Genomic DNA, 19,587 nt, shown 5'->3' with positions numbered 1-19,587 from the left:
CCATGGGCAAGTCACTTGACTTGAAACGTGCTGGATTTAATAGGAATGAACATGGCAGCTCAGACCCATGGTCCACCAACGGTGGTACCCTGTCTCTGATAGTGGCCAGCACCAGCTCCTACAGAGAAAGTGGCAAGAAACTGTGAAGTCGGTCACTATGCAATAGCCAATTCCTAGGGACATTTTCGTCACAACCCCTGCAGTTAGAGGTTGGCTTTTGCTCTGATGCAGGAGGGTTTTTCTCCCTTCCACAATGCTTGTTTAAAAAAATCCTGACTGGTGGAAATCTGGATGCTCTCATTAGCCTTATAACTATCCAGTCCATTTTTACTCCTGCTAAGCTCTTGTCCCCTCAGTTATATATAGTGGCAGGGAATTCCACAGGCTAACTGTACGCTGTGTTAAACACCCATTCTTTTCATCAGGTTAAAATTTGCTGCCATTCAATTTCATGGAACACCCCCTTGTTCTTGTATTGGGAGAAAGGGCAGATAATAATCCCCAAGCTACCTTCTCTACACGTGCCATCCATTATCCTCTTTATCGTCTTATGCCAGCCATGATGATCCCAGTGCTCTAAGAGTCCATCTCCCATCATCACGTGGAGGCGAGGGGAAGAAAGTCAGTTGCTTCCCAATGTGCATAGCCCTTTCCTGCCACAAATGCAGGCTCTGCTGGGCTGGTGTCATGGTATGATGACATTGTGATGCAAACTTTCCCATGACAATATGTGATGTCACAATTGAACATTGTCAAACCACTTCAGCTGCTGAGCCCAACTCACAGTAACTTGGGGCCCTCATTTGGACAGGCTGGGATACTTTTAATTTCTAAACATTTATCCAGCCCTATTTCTAACAGCTCTTAAATCGTAATATCCTCTGCCTTTAATGTCTAACGCGGCTGTTACTTTGCCCATCTGTGGAACCGGTCATGTGAAGATCTCTATTCACCCATAGAAATGTAAGTATATTTCTTTTACCGTAATTTCACATTTCTTATTTGAGCAGCATTTTCCTTTTTATCTTCCCTTCTCCTCAAATTTGATCTGCAAAGAAACAAAATATTTACTGGCCTTTGAAACTCCATCATGAGACATTTGCGCTGTTGAATATTTTCCAGCTACATTGTGGGATACAGTATGCACAGGGAAGGAATAAAGCTTTGTTGGAAGAAGTCACTGGGGGTACATTTAACACAGCAGCAGGGGCTGTAATTCCCAGCTTGGGGAGGCGAACTTGTGCTAGCGTTGATCGAGCTAGTGCGCGAACAGCAATATGGCTGCAGTGACATGGGCGGTGGGACGGGCTAGCCGCTGAGTACACACCTAGGGTCTCAGATAGGCTTATACTTAGCCCATGCCTCCCACCGCCCACACCATCATGGCTACATTGCTATTTTTAGCATGCTAGCAGGATCAAAGCTAGCGCAGGTATGTCTACCCCAGCTGCAGTGCAGATGTGGCTTGAGTCTCTTTCCAGGATTCAGTTCTCTGGCCCAGCACTGCCGTAGTGCAGCTGAATGGGAGTCAGGAGGCTAAGGACTGCTCATTGCAAATGAAAACATTCAACTACGTAGCACAGCATGTGATGAAAGGTGCTTTCCGGCTGGGGCATTTTCAGACTGATCCTCTAAGAGAAAAACAAGGACCCATATTTTGCTTGGTATTTACTTACCTAGGGCTAAATCCCCACACATACGTAGTGGCATGAAAAGAGACAACCAAGCAAGGTGCAAGAAGTGTTGTACCCCATTTATGCCCCACCCCCTAAAGAAAACATTGACATGGTCGTGATTCAGAATTGTCTTGCGGCCTCTACTGTCATTTACTCCCATGCAAAATGCTCCCGTTCTGAATTAACAGTTTTACATTCCCTTGTAACAGGTAAATGACTGCACGGGGTGCAGGGGAATTATGTCCCATTTCTCAGAGGCAGATTTAGGGTTTGTGGCGCCCTGTGCACAGCTTCATTTTCGGGTCCCCCCAGCCAAGAAAAAGAACATTCTCTCTTATCTCCCCCCGGGTTTTCATTCTTTTTTTCTTCATCCTCCTCCTCCTATATTATAAGTAATGGGTATTAAATGACAATAAAGCAAGGTACCTTGATTGGGGCAGGGGGTTGGGTTGCAGCAACGGGTGCGGGGGGCAGGCTCTGGGAGGGAGTTTGGGTGAGGGGTGTGGGCTCTGGGAGGGAGTTTGGGTGCGGGCTCTGGGCTGGGGCAGGGGGTTGGGGTTGCGGGAGGGGGGCAGGGGGCAGCGTTTACCTCAGGCAGTGCAGCTCCGAAAGCGCAGTTTCCAGCCAATGGGAGCTGCAGAATCGGCGCTCAGGGCGGGGGCAGTGCGTGGAGACACCCCCCTCAGGGGCCGCAGGGACATGTCAGCAACTTCCGGGAGCAGCGCGGAGGGAGGGAGGGAGGGAGACAGAGCGGGCAGGGAGATGCCTTAGCCCTGCTGCTGGCACGTCTCTGTGCGTCCCTTGGGAGGATGGGGACAGCAGGTCTCCATACACTGCCCGGAGGACAGCGCACGGAGCCGCCTCCCCAACCAGGGATGCACAGAGACGTGCCAGCAGCTGGCCACTTCCAGGAGCGGTGTGGGGCCACTGACCACGGCATGCAGGTAGCCTGTCTGCCTGAGCCCTGCTGCGCCGCTGGCCGGGAATTGGGGGGCCGGTTGTCAAATATTTGTCCTGCATTTTGGGGGCACCCCTCTGTCTTTGGGGGCCCTGTGCCACTGCATGGTTTGTTTCATGGTAAATCCGCTCCTGCCATTTCTGGAGCCAGCAGTCACCAGTGTCCATGGTAGAAATGACTATTGTTTGAATCAGAATTCCCTTAAATACTCACAACTCCAAGCTCAATTTCTCACCTTAGGACTTTTCTGGACTGGCCAGAAAAATATATCATGACGGTGTCCCTCCTGCAAGCAAAATACAACACACTATTCAGTTAAATGCTAAAGGATTAAACTTCTTATGCAGAAGTGCTCAATGGGGCCCTGCCTGCTCTCCTTGAAATGGACAGCAAAGCTCCCACTGAATTCAGTGGGGCTGAATCAAGCCTTAGAAACGTACTGCTCTCAGAGCTCTTAAGCTTATAAAGCAAAAGGGAATATTGCAGTGGATGTTAGTCAAAAGAATCATTGGTCTCAACAAGGCTGGCCAGAAGCTTGAGCAAATTGCTTCTTGGGGTTCCCCTTCTCTAGATACAACTCTCATGAAAACAGGAACTCATTCCACCGATCCAAAATGCTACAATTTACTGCAGCAATTTGGCCCTTTGCTCCAGCTGTGGCATGGAGCAAAATAACACCGTTCAGTAAAAATGCTCTTCTGCAAGATAAGTTATAAGAAGGGTCAGCAGTGATTTCAGTATCACATGTCTATTGCGTGGAGAAACTTGGAAAAAAGCAAACTGTGTCCACCAGGACTTCATTAGAGCTAAACTAGGGATTAATCTGGCTCCTGGAGTTTACCCATGGAAATAAACTAGTTGTAAGAGCTGTAATTTAAGTCTCCACTTTACCCAATATCTTGGACGTATGATAATATCAAAACCGTTGTTCAAAGACAAAGCAAGTGCACAGCAACGCAAAGTGTTGCTTTTCCAGTCATTTTCACTGGTTTATAACTCAGGGATAGCTCAGTGGTTTGCGCATTGACCTCCTAAACCCAGGGTTGTGAGTTCAATCCTTGAGGGGGCCATTTGGGGAATTAGTTAGGGAGTGGTCCTGCTTTGAGCAGGGGGTTGGACTAGATGACCTCCTCAGGTCCCTTCCAATCCTGATAGTCTATAATTTGCACTGACAAGGAATCTCACCAGGTAGATATTGCATGTTTTAAAAACAGAGTTTAAATTATGTTACATATACATTTTACATTGAAAAATCAATGTGTGAAATGAACACGTAAGAATCAATGCCTTCATAATTCCATATTGTATAATGTAACTGAATCAAACTCCACGTTTCAACTTGTCAATAAGAGGAGAGAATTGAACTCAGTTTGCACCAATCTTTATTACGGAGCAATTCTACTGAAAAGAGAAGTCAATTTTTAAAGTCAACAGTTAGAGAAATACAGTCTATATTACCAGTACCTTATATGTAGTTCAGTAACATTTGGACAAGTGGTGGCTCCCTTCGCCAAAGTAAGAACAGACTTCACCGAAATATCATTATGGCTTAAACTGGGGATAATAGTCAAAGAACATCACAATATCAGCTGCTTGTATCTGATAGTAATTCTCTTTTATTTAATACACAACCACTGCTTCTCAACACACACACACACACCCCTCCCTAATGGATTTGTTGACTATTTAAAACTATCCCTGTTTGTTTTCAGCCAACAGACATTTCTGACTGTTCACAATTCAATTCTATTTTATGGACTCTTTCAAATGCAACTGCTGCCCCTGAGTTCAGAATCAGGGACACTTGATAGAGCTATAGGATAGTAAAACAGTTCTTCACCTTTTTCTGCTAAACAAAACACTTATTAATAATGTAGGTGATACAACTGCAATATCATAGGCATTTATGATCAAATATTTAATACATACAGTACATTTTTCATAGTTTGCTGTAGCAAAATAACAGATGTAAAGTACAGCACTTTAAAGGAATACACTCAAGATAAAAATCTTATGCTTAAAAAAATCTAACCTGTTACTAGTAAAACTCAAAAGATTTTTTAAAAATATAATTTCCTTTTCTTTATGCTGTTTATTTCAGTTTTGGACTTGACTCACCCTGATCCTGCAAACACTTTTGCATGGGCATAAATTGACTCTGCCTGATATCAAAGGAATTGCTCACGAGTAAAGTTATGCACACGTGTAAGGGTTTGAAGGAACAGCCTCTAAAATTAGATTGGTTCATTTGGTAAATTTCATTCTCTTCTTTTTTCAGTTGAAAACCTATTTCACTGAAAGCTCCTGTGCATTACGAGGCCAACGCTGTTGTGTCAGGGTTTCCACTTTCCAGCCTGGCAGAGGCATGTTTGACTCCAATTCTTCTTCCCCCCTATATTTGCATACACAAGCACATCCCAAGAAAACATTTCTATTCATATTAGGTTTAGTAAAACCTTGAGGCTGGGGATTATCTTCTTTTTTAATGAAATCTAATTGTACATAACTTCCTAGATATTAAAACCAGGAGCGACTATTAGATTATTCCCATCAAATTGCATCCTCTTACTTCCATTTTGAGCCCAGTAGCTTGTGTTTGTGTTTGGCTAAAGCAGATCTTCTAGGAAGGTAACCAGTTTTGATCTAGAGACCTCAAGAGATGAAGAATTCATTGTTTCCTTTGGTAGTTTGTTCTAATGGTTAATGGAAGGGGCCTCAGGCATTGACTGCGGCTCGGCCTTTCCTGTTCCCCAGTGGCACACAACCGTGTAGTCTCCTGAGGACTAAAATGCTTTGGTTTAACTGAAGTCATTAGGCTCCATGATGTAAGGGTATTTGGGTGGAATTTGATGATCTGTGGTCCAGCCTTTTCAGTGCTGTGCGCCAGATACTAGTTTTGGGGCACCTCCGCAGGCCACACCCAGGAATAAGTGCTCTACAAAATGGCGTCCTCCGTGCGGCATGACCTCGCACGTATTGTAATGGTAAAGTCCCACTGTGCAGAGGACATCATTTTGTAGAGCAGGTCTGCTAGGGGTGAGGGCAAACACCTTTGGGGGCTGGACAAAATCATCCCACAGGCCAGCCCACGGGCTGCAGGTTGGACTGTCCATCTCACTGTGAAAACTTTGTGCGCCCGACTGACCCCAGGGACTGCCGGCATTACTCCCCGACCTGATGTTGACCCTAAACTACTTGACCCTTTGATGGGATGATTTGCTTCTTCAGAGCTGACATTTTAAATGGGCTTAAGTCATTAAATCTCTTACTTACTCAATCATCTTTAACTTTTCCACTCTGGAAAGCATTTCAATCACCTTCCCCATGTCTTGGTCCCTCAGTCGATTGTCCTGCAAGCTGCAAATCAGTTTGCTTGGTTAATACTCCCCCCCACAAATAATTCTCAGCTGATTTTAAAAGCATCGCTCGCCCCCAATAACGCAGGTCACTTACTTTATTTCTTCAAGTTGAAAGCAGTTTGGAAAGACTTCTGCCAGGCCAGTTAGCCCCAGGGCAGTGATACTACCACCAGTTAACCTGAAAAACACAAAGCAAATTGAACATGTCGGATCAGTACAAATCCGCTAGACTCATGGCAGAAACAGTGTCTGGGACGTCTCTGGGTTCCACGTCCAGCATGTGACCAGGAGGAAGATGCAGAGGCGTGTGGCCTGATTCTGCTCTCAGTCAATAGAAGTTACGCCCCTAAGGACAAAGGGCAGAACTGGGCTCCAGCACCATCCATCGCAGCTTGCAGGAATTTGAGTTCCTGACATTCAGTTTCCCCTCTTTTCGGTCTCTGAACATGCAGGGGAAAGCCGCAGGAAGTAGAGAGGAAAATGCACCCCAAACTGCTTCCAAACAAAAGCACAACACAGCCAAAATGAAGCTCTTTATCTTTCCCACCCTAAGCCCTGCCCACTCCCTTCTTTCTCCATCACCATGGACAGCACCCTCAGCGTCACTCAGCCCCATAACTAGGGCTAAGATTTAGTCACAGGCATTTTTGGTAAGAGTCAGGGATAGGTCATTGGCAATAAATGAAAATTCATGGCCAGTGACCTATCCATGACTTTTACCAAAAATACCCCTGACTAACTCTCGATTTCTGGGGCCCTGCTGCTTCGGGGGGCCCCGCTGGGGGTTGACTGTCCCCGGCTGCTGCTCCCTGGGGACCGCTCTCCAGATGACCTCCAGGCGCCTCTGGGGATGCTGCTCCAGCCACCTCGGGACCACTGTTGCTCGGGCGGTCCCCAGGGTGCCCACAGGACTGCTGCTTGGGCACTCCCTGGAGCCAGCCACACTGGCCGCTGGTTGCACGGTCCCCAGAGCCAGCTGCCCGGGGCCTCCCAAGCACTGGCCAGTGCAGCTGGCCCTAGGGGCCACCCGAGCAGCTGGCCTCAGGGCTGGCTGCTCGGGCAGCGCTGCAGTCAGCCACACCAGCCACTTCAGAAGTCACGGAGGTTGTGGAAAGTCACGGAATCTGTGAGAGAATCGCAGCCTTACTCATAACCTACGCATGGTCTTCGACTTGGCCCAGCCATCCCGAAAGGCCTGTCTACACTTACAGCGGCGCAGCTGTAGGGGTACACACAGGCAGCGGGTATAAGAGGCCAGGGGAGGCCAAGCCGCCCCAAACAGCCTGCCTGCCACCTTCGGAACGTGCTGCCGCCAAAAGGGTGGGCACCCTGGCTGTGCCCACCCGCGCTCTGCCCCGAGGCCCTGGTCCTGCTCGTCCTCTTCCTTCACGGCTCCGCCTCTTCCTGTCCCCACTCCGCCCGCATGGGAGCCTCATGGCAGGGGGTGGGAAGAGTCATACACAAGCAGCTGGCTGGCCGACGGGCGGGTGGGGCTGGGGGAGGGTGCGAAGAGGCACATGCATGGGAGCGGCCAACCGGCAGGCGGGTGGGGGGACCTGAGGGAGGCAGCAAAGCAGCACAAGCGACAGGCAGAGGGGCCAGGGGCAGGAGAAAAGGGGTGTGAGCAGCAGGCGGAGGGGGCCTCGCGGATGAGGTGAAGAGGCACAAATGGCGGGGGGGGGGGCTCGGGGGGGGGGCCTCGGGGGGCCTGGGATGGAGCATGGGCGGAGCTTCCAGGAGAGGAGGCTGAGCAGGGGTGGGTCTCAAGGCGGGGTCACCGTCCGGTTGCTCACAGCCTCCCCACATGGAGGAGTCACGCACCATCCAATGCCGGTACCACTGCGCCGCTACAGCACGTGTGATGAAGACGTTCTATGCCGATGGGAGAAAGCTCCGTCGACTTAGAAAAACCAGCCCCGTGAGCAGCAGAAGCTCTCCCACCAACACAGCACTATGCACACTACGCTTATGCCAGTGTCACTTAAGTCGCTTAGGGGGGTGGAATATTCGGGGAGCAGAGGGAGCTCCAGCTTGACTGGCTGAAAGACTGAAGCCCTGATACAGGGGCAGAGAAGGTGCTAGGGCTAGACACAGCGTGTGGCTGCCGCCTAGAGGGTCCCTGGGTTGGGACCTGGAGTAGTGGGCAGGCCCAGGTCTCCCTTGCCCCCACTTGCCACTGAGGGGAGTGGCCAGTGAAGGGCTGCAGTTTGCCACTGAGGTAATTGGCTAGAACTTTGGGCTGCAGTTGGCCACAGAGGTGAGTGGCTGGACAGAGGACTGCTGTTCCCCCGGAAGGGAAGGAGAACAGAATGGGGCATGTGGGGCTGGAGGCCTGTGTCCTGGAGAGGATCCCGCTGGTCCTTGAGGCGACGCGGGTCCGGAGCAGAAATCATGCAGGCGAGCCACCACCGGAGGAGGGCGCTCTGCGAAAAGACAGAGCTAATTCCCAGAATGACCAGCAGGAGGCACCATGGTGGTGAGTCCCGGCCTGTTACGCGAGACAACCCAAATCAGTCAATTGGTCACTTCCTGAAACTGAGTACCTAATTAGTAAGGAAGTATACATGCTTGCCACAGAATTACAGCATGTGTCTTTGTTTTGGAACAGGTTCCAACCAAGATTGTTGTAAAGTAGCTTTAAAACTGAACATGTTACTGTTGTTAACGAAGATTGCAGAACTGCACATGTCTACCATAGTTAATGGTAGACTGCCTTTGAAGTTCTAGGTGTATACAGACATAAAATGAGACCAGGGTTAACCTCTGTAGCATAAACGCTTGCTATGACGATGGAAGGGGTTTTTCCATCACATAATAAATCCGCCCCCTCTAGAGGAGGTAGCGAGGTTGATGGAAGAATTCTTCTGTCAACCTAGCGGAGTCTACACTGGGGCTAAGGTTAGCTTGACTACGTCTCTTGGGGGTGTGGATTTTTCACACTTCTGAGTGATGTTGCTAGGTCAACCTAAGTTTTAGGTGTGGACCAGGCCTAAGTGTGCAAGCTTCTTGTACTGGACTTGGTCTATCAAAAATGTAGGGGTTTATTTTAGGTAGTTAGGAGTGTTGGGCGGATATTGGGGCTAAAATAACTCATTGAGAAATAGGTAACAAGGATTTGACTACTACAGGTCCATGGAGACAAATGCACCATGAAATCAATGATACATCTGAGATATATGGATAATATTTTCATCCTTTGGACAGACGGCTTAAACTCTCTTATAGATTTCCACCACAACTCCAACAACTACTACCAATCCATTAAACTCTCTCTGGAACACTCCCACACTAGCATCAACCTCCTGGACACCACAATTAGCTTCAACAATGGAACCCTACAGACAACCCTAGACAAGTAACCCACAGATCACCACACCTACCTCTATAGACCATCCTTCCTGTGCTGTACAGATATTAGAGTTGGTCAAAACTTTTCCATTGAAGCTTTGGGGGGGGGGGACAAATAATTGGATTTTCAACTTAACTCAATATTTTGCAGAAAGTGTTTTCATTTTCCTCAAAAAAAAAATTGATTTTTGAAAACCTGAAAACCAAAAAGCTTTTGTCCAAAAAGTGAAAGAAAAAAAGTGTTTCAATCCGCTCTAATAGATATAAAGGATCATTACAGCAGCATAAGGTGATGCAAATCTTTTGCAGCTATCTCCTGGCATTTGGTAGCAATGCCCAAAAGGTACCATATACAATCATATTTTTCATATATTTCTGTATTTTTGTGTTGCACTAAACAACAAAACAGATTATATTTTAGACAACATCACCCAGAGCAAAAGATTTAAAATACGTATGACATAAGATGGTGGTACAAAATCCAAAGGGGACCCCATTCCCTATTCCTATTCAGCACTAGAGCAAAGTAAGATGGGTTGACCCCAATATTAAATGCTTACTCTAGTTTCTTCAGACTCTTGATCTTCGGTAAGCTTTTGGAAAGAGCAGCTGCAAATTCGTCACCATACTTCCTGCTCCTAAAGCTAAAACAATAAAAAAGTGGGCTAAAACATGATAGAACAAAACAGAACTCTTTATTTTTTTCTAACATTATCTATGATCCAGCCACCTTATTGCATCATAATTATTTCTAAACATATTAGTTCTTTAAATACCATTTCAACATAATCAAATGTACAAAGGGGGAAAGACTTTATTGGCTTGGTTACTAAGACACTGAGATACTAAGTAGCAGTTGCTAAACTGTGGAGACAGTCTGACTGAGCGTTCTGCTAGTGCTATGATAAAGATAAGTAATTCCTTATTGAAGGACATTTTCTGCTCATGGTTATATCGGTGAGCAGTGAAAATCTGACTCTTATAAACTGGAAAGGCCTAATGGCTCCTGCGTGTAAAGCAATTGAAGTCAATGGAGTTAGACCAGGGATGAATTTTGTCTGAATGCTTTAAAGCTGTTATTGGAGAAATAGACCATTTCAACTATGGTAAATTAGTAGCACACGGTGACCTGGAATGCACGCAATCTTCAAAGTGAACTTAGCACTCATAAAAGATATCAAATTGATTGAAGTGCCTATTTTGCCCCGCTCCCCCAGCTGTCAAGTACCAGCTTTAGCGATGAGATGGTAGTTCACTCTCCGTCTTTGATCTCTCTGCTGAACCTGCCCACTGCAATGGGGGCACCTGTCCAGTAGAAACTGGACTGAGAAAATAAACGCATTTCATCTACAATATCTAATAGCAATCAGAAGGCAGCAAATTTCAGTCGCTATCAGCGCTGGCTGGCTGTGAACCAGCAACCCAGAAATGAAATGCTTGGGACTTCACGGCTAGATATCTGAGCCCTCCATTGATAGGTAATTTAGATACCCATTTCCCATTCATTTTAATGGTAAATGGGCATAGAAATCCCTTCAAAATCTCAATCCAAATGCACATGTCTTTCATGCATTTCTTACCTCAGATGCTCTATACTTTTACAGCTGGCGAGAACCTCCAAACAATCTAATTCCATGGGGCAGCCTGCAAAATCCAAGTGAGTCAAATCCCGGCCACAGTTAATGATGAAAACCAAAGCTGAAACATCTAGAGGGGTCAATCTAAAGTTTCTAAATTCATACTTTAAATTTAACTGGCTCCCGACATGCTGGGCTAATTCAAGGTCTTGTGTTTCGTAAGTGCAATGGCACAGTTCAATTATCTTGGGCCCCGTTAGATTAGTAGCTGCCAGCTTCTTCAGCGACTGCAAGATGGCGGCTTGCTTGTCCCGCACCCATGCCTGATTTTGTTCAGCTAACAGGGTGAGGAACGTCCGACACTCTTTCGACGAGAGGCCTGAGAGAAAGATGTGAAAATTCTCCATGAACTCAGTCCTGGCTTCATTTTTTAAAGTCCACTTTGACTTCAGAGAGAACTTTTTCTTCAGGTAGCTTCCGTCGATTGTGTTTTTTATCATCAGGTTCAGCGCAGCAAAGAACTCCTGAAGACTTAAGTGCACAAAGGCATGGCCGGCCTCTGGGAGGCTGTCACTCCTCTTCACCTCAAAGACAGTCAGCAACCCATGTAGGGAAGCGAACTCTTTCACATGCTCTGGGATATCATCAACGTAAAACACTATCTTCTTCTCTTCCAGGCCTTTCAGTGCAAGGTCACACAGGCCCAAAATGGCCGTCCTGTGGTGATTCAGCTGCGTGTCTTCACTCACAGTGCCCTCCGTCTGCTGTTTACTTATAAAGATGAGGAGCATTTTGATATAAAATTGGGTCATGGTCTGAGGAAGCTCCACCTTCGACAAACGCTTCCTCAGCAAATATTCCAAACAGACGCAGACGATGCAGCACAAGGCAGGGATCAAGCACATACTCAGAAGCTTGCTGTTGTTTTTCAGGTGAGCGATGGCCTGCTCTTTGAAGGAATGCTGGTGGAAATAGTGGCTGGCATACTCTTCAACCTTCTCATGGTCAAATCCCCAAATTTCTGCCAGCAGATCTGCTCTGTTTAACAGAAAGTCGGGTAATTTCTTAGGCCGACTGGTGACCAGCACCGTGCACCCAGGGAGAAGTTTTCCAAAGCAGAAATTGGCAAACAGCTCAGATATGGACATAGGCCTGTGGAGGGCAGGGCTTACACACGGCGAGGATGGCTGGCCTATGTTCCCCACAAATTCATCCAGCCCATCAAAGATGAACAACATGCGCTGGGCATTCTCCAGGAGGTGCTGAAATACTGCATCAGGCCTATCTTCTGGCTGAAGGACCAAATCAAACAACAGCTCCTTCAATGTCAGCTTTCTGCTGATCAGATTCAGCTGCCTAAACTCAAAGAGAAAAGTAAACAGAAATTGCTGCAAAGCTCCTTCTGCCCATTTCTGGCAAAGCCGATGCATCAGCATGGTCTTTCCCATCCCCGGTTTGCCAAACAAAAGGATAACCCGGGTGGTACCCGAGCTAACGACACTTTCAAACAGGTCTGAGACTTTCACAGCCGTGTCCACACATTCCTCAGCTTCCTGCATGCCTGCCGAGTCCTCCCTGGATTTATCTGCTCTCTCCTTTAGTCTGGAAGCTTTACTCCGCCGGATGACCAGGTTGACGAAGGCTTGGCTGAAGGCTGGTGGCTGTGCTTGTCCCAGGACAGCTGCTCCTGCTGCTCGTTTATTTTCATACCTTTGGCACATTGAAGCAATGATGAGATGCCGGTACCTTTCAGCTGAATCTGAGAGGCAGAGAATGACAGAGAGAGAGTGTGTGTGAGAAAGTGGTAATGGGAAACAGCTAGATCAACTTCATGAAAAGTGATCTTCACCATAATAAACACAGTGAGACCGTGGAGCTGTGCCAGTTCATATAGGATCTGGCCCGCTGCTTAACCACTGAAATAGACCCTGATTGTATTGGGAAGTTCATGATCTAAAGTACTTCCCCCTGCTCCACCCCGGGCCCGATCTATTTGCAAAGTCCATGTGATTCTTTACTTATGTAATTTTTTTTTTAAATCCATGCTTCAAAGCACGCATTTAAAACAATAAATCAATACCACAGCAGTATATTCAGCCCAGCAACCCTACACCAAGTAATTAGTAAACAAAACAGCACTCTTGTACGACCTTGCAATAACAAACCACGTGCAGACACAATTCCATAGTGTTATTTGCCCAAGTAGCGTATCTTCCATCCTCTGCCTCACGGACCTGGTTTTGGGGATTCATACGTCTCCCTCACACAATATAGGGAGTAAGACAAGCTCACGGCTCAAACAGAAGTTACGGGCTTCATGCAGAAATTACTGGATGTGCCTCTCTGCCCTGAGTTGTGCAGGAGGTCAGACTAGATGATCATAAAGGTTCTGTCTGGCCTTAAAATCTATGGAAATTAGCCAAGGGTTAGAAAAGGTCCCCATTAGGACCCCAGTGGCGGGTTCAGAAATACGCAAAGTATCCCTGTCGTCTTCTGAGCAATCTCATCAATTTTCTGTGTGGCGCTCAGCCCAGTAACACACTGATTAACTCTGAGGAAAGGTGTTCACTGTTGAGATCCCTCCCAGAGACTGTGGACTACTTTTATTTCAAACAAGATCCTAGGGGGTTTTGTTAGGCTGCCAAGAATGCAGGAGACAGAGGGACAGATAAAGGGCAATGACTGGAACCTAACAGGCGTTCCCTCCCTCAGGAGGGCAGAGTCCCTTACAGATAGCATCTGGATGTATTTCTCTTTTTTATTATAGACAATGTAGGTATTGATGCCTATAGTTAAGGTTGCCTGACACTTCCCATTATAAGACCCTGTTTTCAGTTGCTTCTAACTTTGCCAAACATTAACCATTCAGGCCAAAATTTCAAAGGGGAGGGACAGCTCAGTGGTTTGAGCATTGGCCTGCTGAACCCAGGGTTGTGAGCTCAATCCTTGAGGGAGCCACTTCAGAAGCTGGGGCAAAATCAGTACTTGGTCCTGCTAGTGAAGGCAGGGGGCTGGACTCAATGCCCTTTCAAGGTCCCTTTCAGTTCTAGGAGATGGGATATCTCCATTCATTTTTATTTATTTCCCATGCTGGGTGTCTGCCTCAGGCTGAATTTTTGGAAAAAAATTCAACTAAAATGGCTCAACCATCTCTGTTTAAAAAAAAAAAAATTCTTCCAACCGCATCGCTGAGAAGCTGTAGTATAGCCATGCTTTGGAGCAGGGGGACTTGACATTTGACTTTTAGGTGGCCTTTTGCTGTGCCTGTGAAAATTTGTCCAAATCTGTCCAAGTTATTAGCCTCTGAAAAAATCTCAGTTCCCACATGCTTAGTAGGACTTTGTTAGCGTTTGGCAGCTAAATTCTCTGGAGGTTACATCTGCACGGAGGATGCTCCGTCCTCTCACAGCTCCTGTCTGTGACCAGCCTGCATGTGCGCCATTCCCACGGAGCAACCGAGCACGCTCCGGCCAAGGCTGCAAGGGTTGAGCTGGGACTTCCCTTGACATTGCTCCTCCTGGCAGCTGACGTAGTGCCAGGCACTGGAATTGAGAGCAGGGAGACTCTGCCTCTCCTGTGTTCTCAGAGCTACCCTTGCTCGTGCCCAGGTAGCATGGAGGAGAAGGAAGACACAACCTGGCTCAAATGCAGGGAGGTGAGGAATGGGGGTGGGGGAGGATACAAGCTAGAGCCAGAAGGGGAGGAAAGAGGCAAGAGTAGAGAGGGGCAGAAGATGAGGTAGGAGTTGGAGCTGTGGAGGGGTCAGGATAGCTGCAGGGGTGGGACAAAACAGGTGCAGGAGCAGGGGGCAGAGGAAGGAGTTGGGGGCAGGAGCTGGGGTGTTGATAACCAGGCTGCGGGAGAGGGGGGCTGGAGAGGGAGCAAAAGGAGAGGGGGGGGGGGGGGGGGGGGGGGCAGAAGAGTCCATAACTAGAGCTTACTTGCCTCCAGAACCTGGAATTGAATCCATGAGTCCTGAGTCTCAACACTGCCTTGCTGTCTAGCAAATAGGCGTGAAAAATACAGGTAAAATGTGTGTCCCCACCCCCCTCTAGGGGCAGGTCCACATAAAAGATAACAGCCTTCTACTGCTCCCAGCTACTCCATTAGTTTGAGTGATAGAGGACTGTGCTGTGGATCTAAAAATCCCAGCCAGGCTGCTAACCCAGACAGAGAATCAATATGGTTCCAAGGGATAGAATTTTGCTGGGTTTTTTTTTTTTTTTTTTTTTTTTTACGTTTTTTAAAAACCCTAGACATTATATTTTAAAAAAACTAAGTTAAAAGAATGTGAAGGTTGCAAAGTCAAGCACCCAAAAGTTAAGCAATGCCAGAATTAGGGTTGCAACCTTAACTCAGACCCACCTTGTGCATGTGCATTATGATCCAGTCTTTCATTACAGTCATGAATTTGGATCCTGAGCTGGGATCAGAGTCCAGCCCCCTCCAAGCTGAGAGTTGTCTAAATCCAACATCTTGCTTTGCACCCATTTCGGTTTCCAAACAACTCTCCGAGTTCACAATGTGGTGGGACCAAGGCCTTGTTCCTGACCTCCTGAGACATGTCCCCTCTGAGAACACACTAGTACCTACTGGAAATGCTAGCTAGCGCCCTACAACCCCGCTCTCTCCAGCCCTCTGTTGCTTCCTATTGTGCACCAATGTAAGTCAGATATAATTTGGCCATTCATATTTTGTGGGTGTTGGCGCAGGCCCTATGGCCAATGTTGGTATTATTCTGTCTCACTTACAGTTTGTGGAAATTAAATTCTTCCTCAATTTCTCTGGGTTTTGAAATCACACAAGTGCATTTTCAAATGTGCCACACTAGCTCTGGCGGCTTATTGGAGTTTTGTAATAAACTTGCATGTTTCCTGAACTGGTTTCCCATTCCAAAAAAAATAACATAAAAATCTTTCATGAATAACAAGCTGGGAGAGACCTTCTGGGCAGGTAATTACTTCAAAGGGTTTTTATTCTAGATTATTTTAATCCATCTTTTTCCAGAAGGGTTTTTAGTGCACCTCTGAGCCAGTTTTTTGCAAACGCCCATTGTCTTTGTGTTTTTTTAAGATCAGTTGCATATTAGATAATGCAATATCTAATACAGACAGGCCCAACAAGGACAATAACAGAACTCCACTGGCCATCACATACAGCCCCCAGCTAAAACCTCTCCAGCGCATTATCCACGATCTACAACCTATCCTGGAAAATGATCCCTCACTCTCACAGACCTTGGGAGGCAGGCCAGTCCTCGCTTACAGACAACCCCCCAACCTGAAGCAAATACTCACCAGCAACTACACACCACACCACAGAAACACCAACCCAGGAACCTATCCCTGTAGCAAACCTCGTTGCCTACTCTGTCCCCATATCTACTCTGCCAGCAATGCCCCTCTGCCATGTACATTGGCCAAACAGGACAGTCCCTCCGCAAAAGAATAAATGGACACAAATCGGACATCAGGAATGGTAACATACATAAGCCAGTAAGTGAACACTTCAATCTCCCTGGTCATTCTATTACAGATTTAAAAGTCACTATCATTGAACAAAAAAACTTCAGAAACAGACTTCAAAGAGAAACAGCAGAACTAAAATTCATTTGCAAATTCAACACCATTAATCTGGGCTTGAATAGGGACTGGGAGTGGCTGGCTCACTACAGAAGCAGCTTTTCCTCTCCTGGAATTGACACCTCCTCATCTATTATTGGGAGTGGACTACATCCACCCTGATTGAATTGGCCCTGTCAACACTGGTTCTCCACTTGTGAAGTAACTCCCTGCTCTCCATGTGTCAGTATATAATGCCTGCATCTGTAACTTTCACTCTATGCATCCGAAGAAGTGAGGTTTTTACTCACGAAAGCTTATGCCCAAATAAATCTGTTAGTCTTTAAGGTGCCACCAGACTCCTTGTTGTTTTTGTAGATAATGCAGCTTCTCAACACAGGCTTCCCATAATGAGGCAGGATGATTTCTTGGTGCTTTTGATTTATTTACTGGCATGCAAGAAAAATAATGGGCACTTGGGTCGATACTGTATATGACACATACAAAGTCGATAACTTGGCATTTCCCCACAGATAAACATGCTCATGCATCGTTTGCGAAATCCACATACCTAATCGTTGCTGTTTAGACCCTTTACCATTGGGATGAGAACTGCTTCCATGACGACGCCTTTCAAGTCCTGAAAGTTGAAAAGCAGCAAACATATTAATGCAGCATTGTGAGCTTGAGATCACATGGTATAGCATCCCGTCAACAACAGCCAATCAAAACCCTGCAACTGCTGGGGAAAAGCATGTGTGCAGTGCAGTCATCTATGGGGATGGATAACAGAATGTCAACATCACCTGATTTGTGGAGATAACACTCATTTGTGCTTCACGTATCGGGGGAGGGTGTAAATTCTGTCACTTTGATCCCATAGTTGACTGGATGCATAAAAATGTAAGTGTAACATTAGAGGCTGTTCGTGGGTTTGAATATCTTCATGGCAACACTTTACATTAAAAGGGGTATTTATTAAAAAAAAGTGTTCAGAATTAGAAAATGGTTGTCAGATGTTTTCGATGGATCCTTTCACCATCTGTTAAGAAGCGTGGTGCTAAGACATATTGATCACCAACGCGTTAACCAAACCGTTCTCTGAGGGACTGTTGCAAAGTGCACTGAGTCTGCCAATATACATTCTAAGATTCCAAGGCCAGTCTGGCCCCCTGTACAGTAGGAAGTAGGAACTTCCCTGAATTAATTCCTGTTTGCACTACAAGTGTTTTAGAAAAACATCCAATCTTGATTTCAAAATGGCCAGTGATGGAGAATCCAATTGTTGCGATGGCTAGTAGTCCTCATTGTTCCTTATGGATTGTCTGAATTTATCTAGCTTTAATTTCCAGTCATTGGCTCTCGTTATATCATTGCCAGCTAGGGTGAAGACAATACCAGTCAGCCTCATAAATAGGGCCCACAGTGCACCAGCTGCCTAACAAAACAGTTTGCTTGGTTAAAGTGCCTCAACATTCCTAATTGTAATTTATATCCAGGTGAAAAAGCAACATGTTTGATCTGATTCTCTGGAGGGCTGCCCAGGTAATTGGGGTTTGATCATCTTACACTGGTCCCAGTTGGAGCAGAGTGCCAGCCGCAGTTTGCCACGCACAGAGGCATGCAAATGGATTTCTACCTGAGCACTGGGGCGTTGGATGGGGGAAGGTAACACTGAGCCATGAAGCGGGAACCCACCAGAGTTCCAAGGACGTTGTGGCTTGGAATTGGGAATGGGGGAGCCTCATGCAGACGGAGGTCTTGAAAGCCTCCTAAGCTCTTTCTTTGGGCTCATTAGAGGTGGCAATTTTTTTGTGTGCAATCTAAGTGCATATTCCAGCCTCCCCACAAAGGCCATCCACCTTTAACAAGGCAGCCTTGCTCTGGATCAGGGAGGGAGAAGTCCCCCTTATGAGCTGTCTAGTTACAGTAGCATTTTCAAGTGTCCATCACCATAGAACGGCCAGGCACAGCAGGGGCCGGATTCAATTTTGCATCTGGATTTTCCTCCCTCCGGCTCTTCTTTTTAAACCCTCTTTCCTAAGCAAGACAGAAACCTAATGAAGACTGAGCCAAACTTCCCAACCGATGACATTCATGGGTGTTTGAAATCAGGCAGAATGAGTCTCCCTCCCCCCGACCCGGGGATGTCGCCTAGCCTCTTGTGATGTGTGTGCGCAATTCCCCAGCCCCTGACAGAGCTGGGTAGCGGAGTTAATGGAGTCTGGCCTGTTACAATGGAATATGGTTACAGTTCTCTCTCAATCTGCACCCTGACCCAAAAGCCTTTCCTTAGATTTCTTCCGCTGCTCCTTCCAGCTGTCTGTCTCTCTCTTACAATTTCTGTCTGTTTTCAGTTTCTCTGTGTTCTGCCTTCCCTCCCTTCCATTCCCACACATGCCTACTCAAAACGATACTCAGCAAAAGCTCCTGGGTGGGTTCACATACTCCTACTGGTTTAGGTTGGGGTTTATCCTTACAGTTATGTTAATTGAAAGGTGTGTTCACACCTATCGATCTCAATGAGGTTTTAACTCACTCCATAACAAGGTTTCACCTAGCTCCTAACATTACCGATAAAGGATATCACTCATTGCTATTGGCATTTAAAAGAGACCTGGATAAATTCATGGTGGTTAAGTCCATTAATGGCTATTAGCCAGGATGGGTAAGGAATGGTGTCCCTAGCCTCTGTTTGTCAGAGGGTGGAGATGGACGGCAGGAGAGAGATCACTTGATCATTGCCTGTTAGGTTCACTCCCTCTGGGGCACCTGGCATTGGCCACTGTCGGTAGACAGGATACTGGGCTAGCTGGACCTTTAGTCTGACCCGGTATGGCTATTCTTATGTTCTTATTATAGGAGCCCCAATTGGGATCAGGCCCCCCCATGGTGCAAGGTGGTGCACACATATATAGTAAGAGGCAGTCCCTGCCCCCAAGAGCTTACAATCTAAACAGAGCTGAGCTGGGCAGATGAAATTGTAAAGGGCCAGGACTTTGCCATACTGAGGTTTTGTGGGTATACAGAGAAGAGAAAGAAGTGGATGCAGAGATATAGGGATTGCAGTCTGGTAAAAATCCTCTCAACTGTACATTATATAAGGAA

General features: G+C 46.7%; 1 protein-coding gene across 4 annotated transcripts in view; it reads right to left on the bottom strand.

The window, feature by feature from the left end:
- NLRC5 (NLR family CARD domain containing 5) overlaps nucleotides 1-19,587 on the bottom strand; it is an 85,007-nt gene that overhangs the window by 51,457 nt on the left and 13,963 nt on the right. For all 4 annotated transcript variants that reach the window (XM_034788707.1, XM_034788709.1, XM_034788710.1 and 1 more), the window contains exons 5-12: nucleotides 17,051-17,119; nucleotides 10,922-12,677; nucleotides 9,902-9,985; nucleotides 6,088-6,171; nucleotides 5,908-5,991; nucleotides 4,099-4,188; nucleotides 2,870-2,920; nucleotides 983-1,048 (exon numbers count right to left, since the gene is read on the bottom strand). In XM_034788707.1, coding sequence (XP_034644598.1) covers nucleotides 983-1,048; nucleotides 2,870-2,920; nucleotides 4,099-4,188; nucleotides 5,908-5,991; nucleotides 6,088-6,171; nucleotides 9,902-9,985; nucleotides 10,922-12,677; nucleotides 17,051-17,119 — 2,284 coding nt within the window. The remainder of the gene's footprint in view (nucleotides 1-982; nucleotides 1,049-2,869; nucleotides 2,921-4,098; nucleotides 4,189-5,907; nucleotides 5,992-6,087; nucleotides 6,172-9,901; nucleotides 9,986-10,921; nucleotides 12,678-17,050; nucleotides 17,120-19,587) is intronic.

The sequence above is a fragment of the Trachemys scripta genome, chromosome 13 (genome assembly GCF_013100865.1).
Source record: "Trachemys scripta elegans isolate TJP31775 chromosome 13, CAS_Tse_1.0, whole genome shotgun sequence".
NCBI lineage: Eukaryota > Metazoa > Chordata > Testudines > Emydidae > Trachemys > Trachemys scripta.
This window is presented reverse-complemented; position numbering and strand designations above follow the sequence as displayed.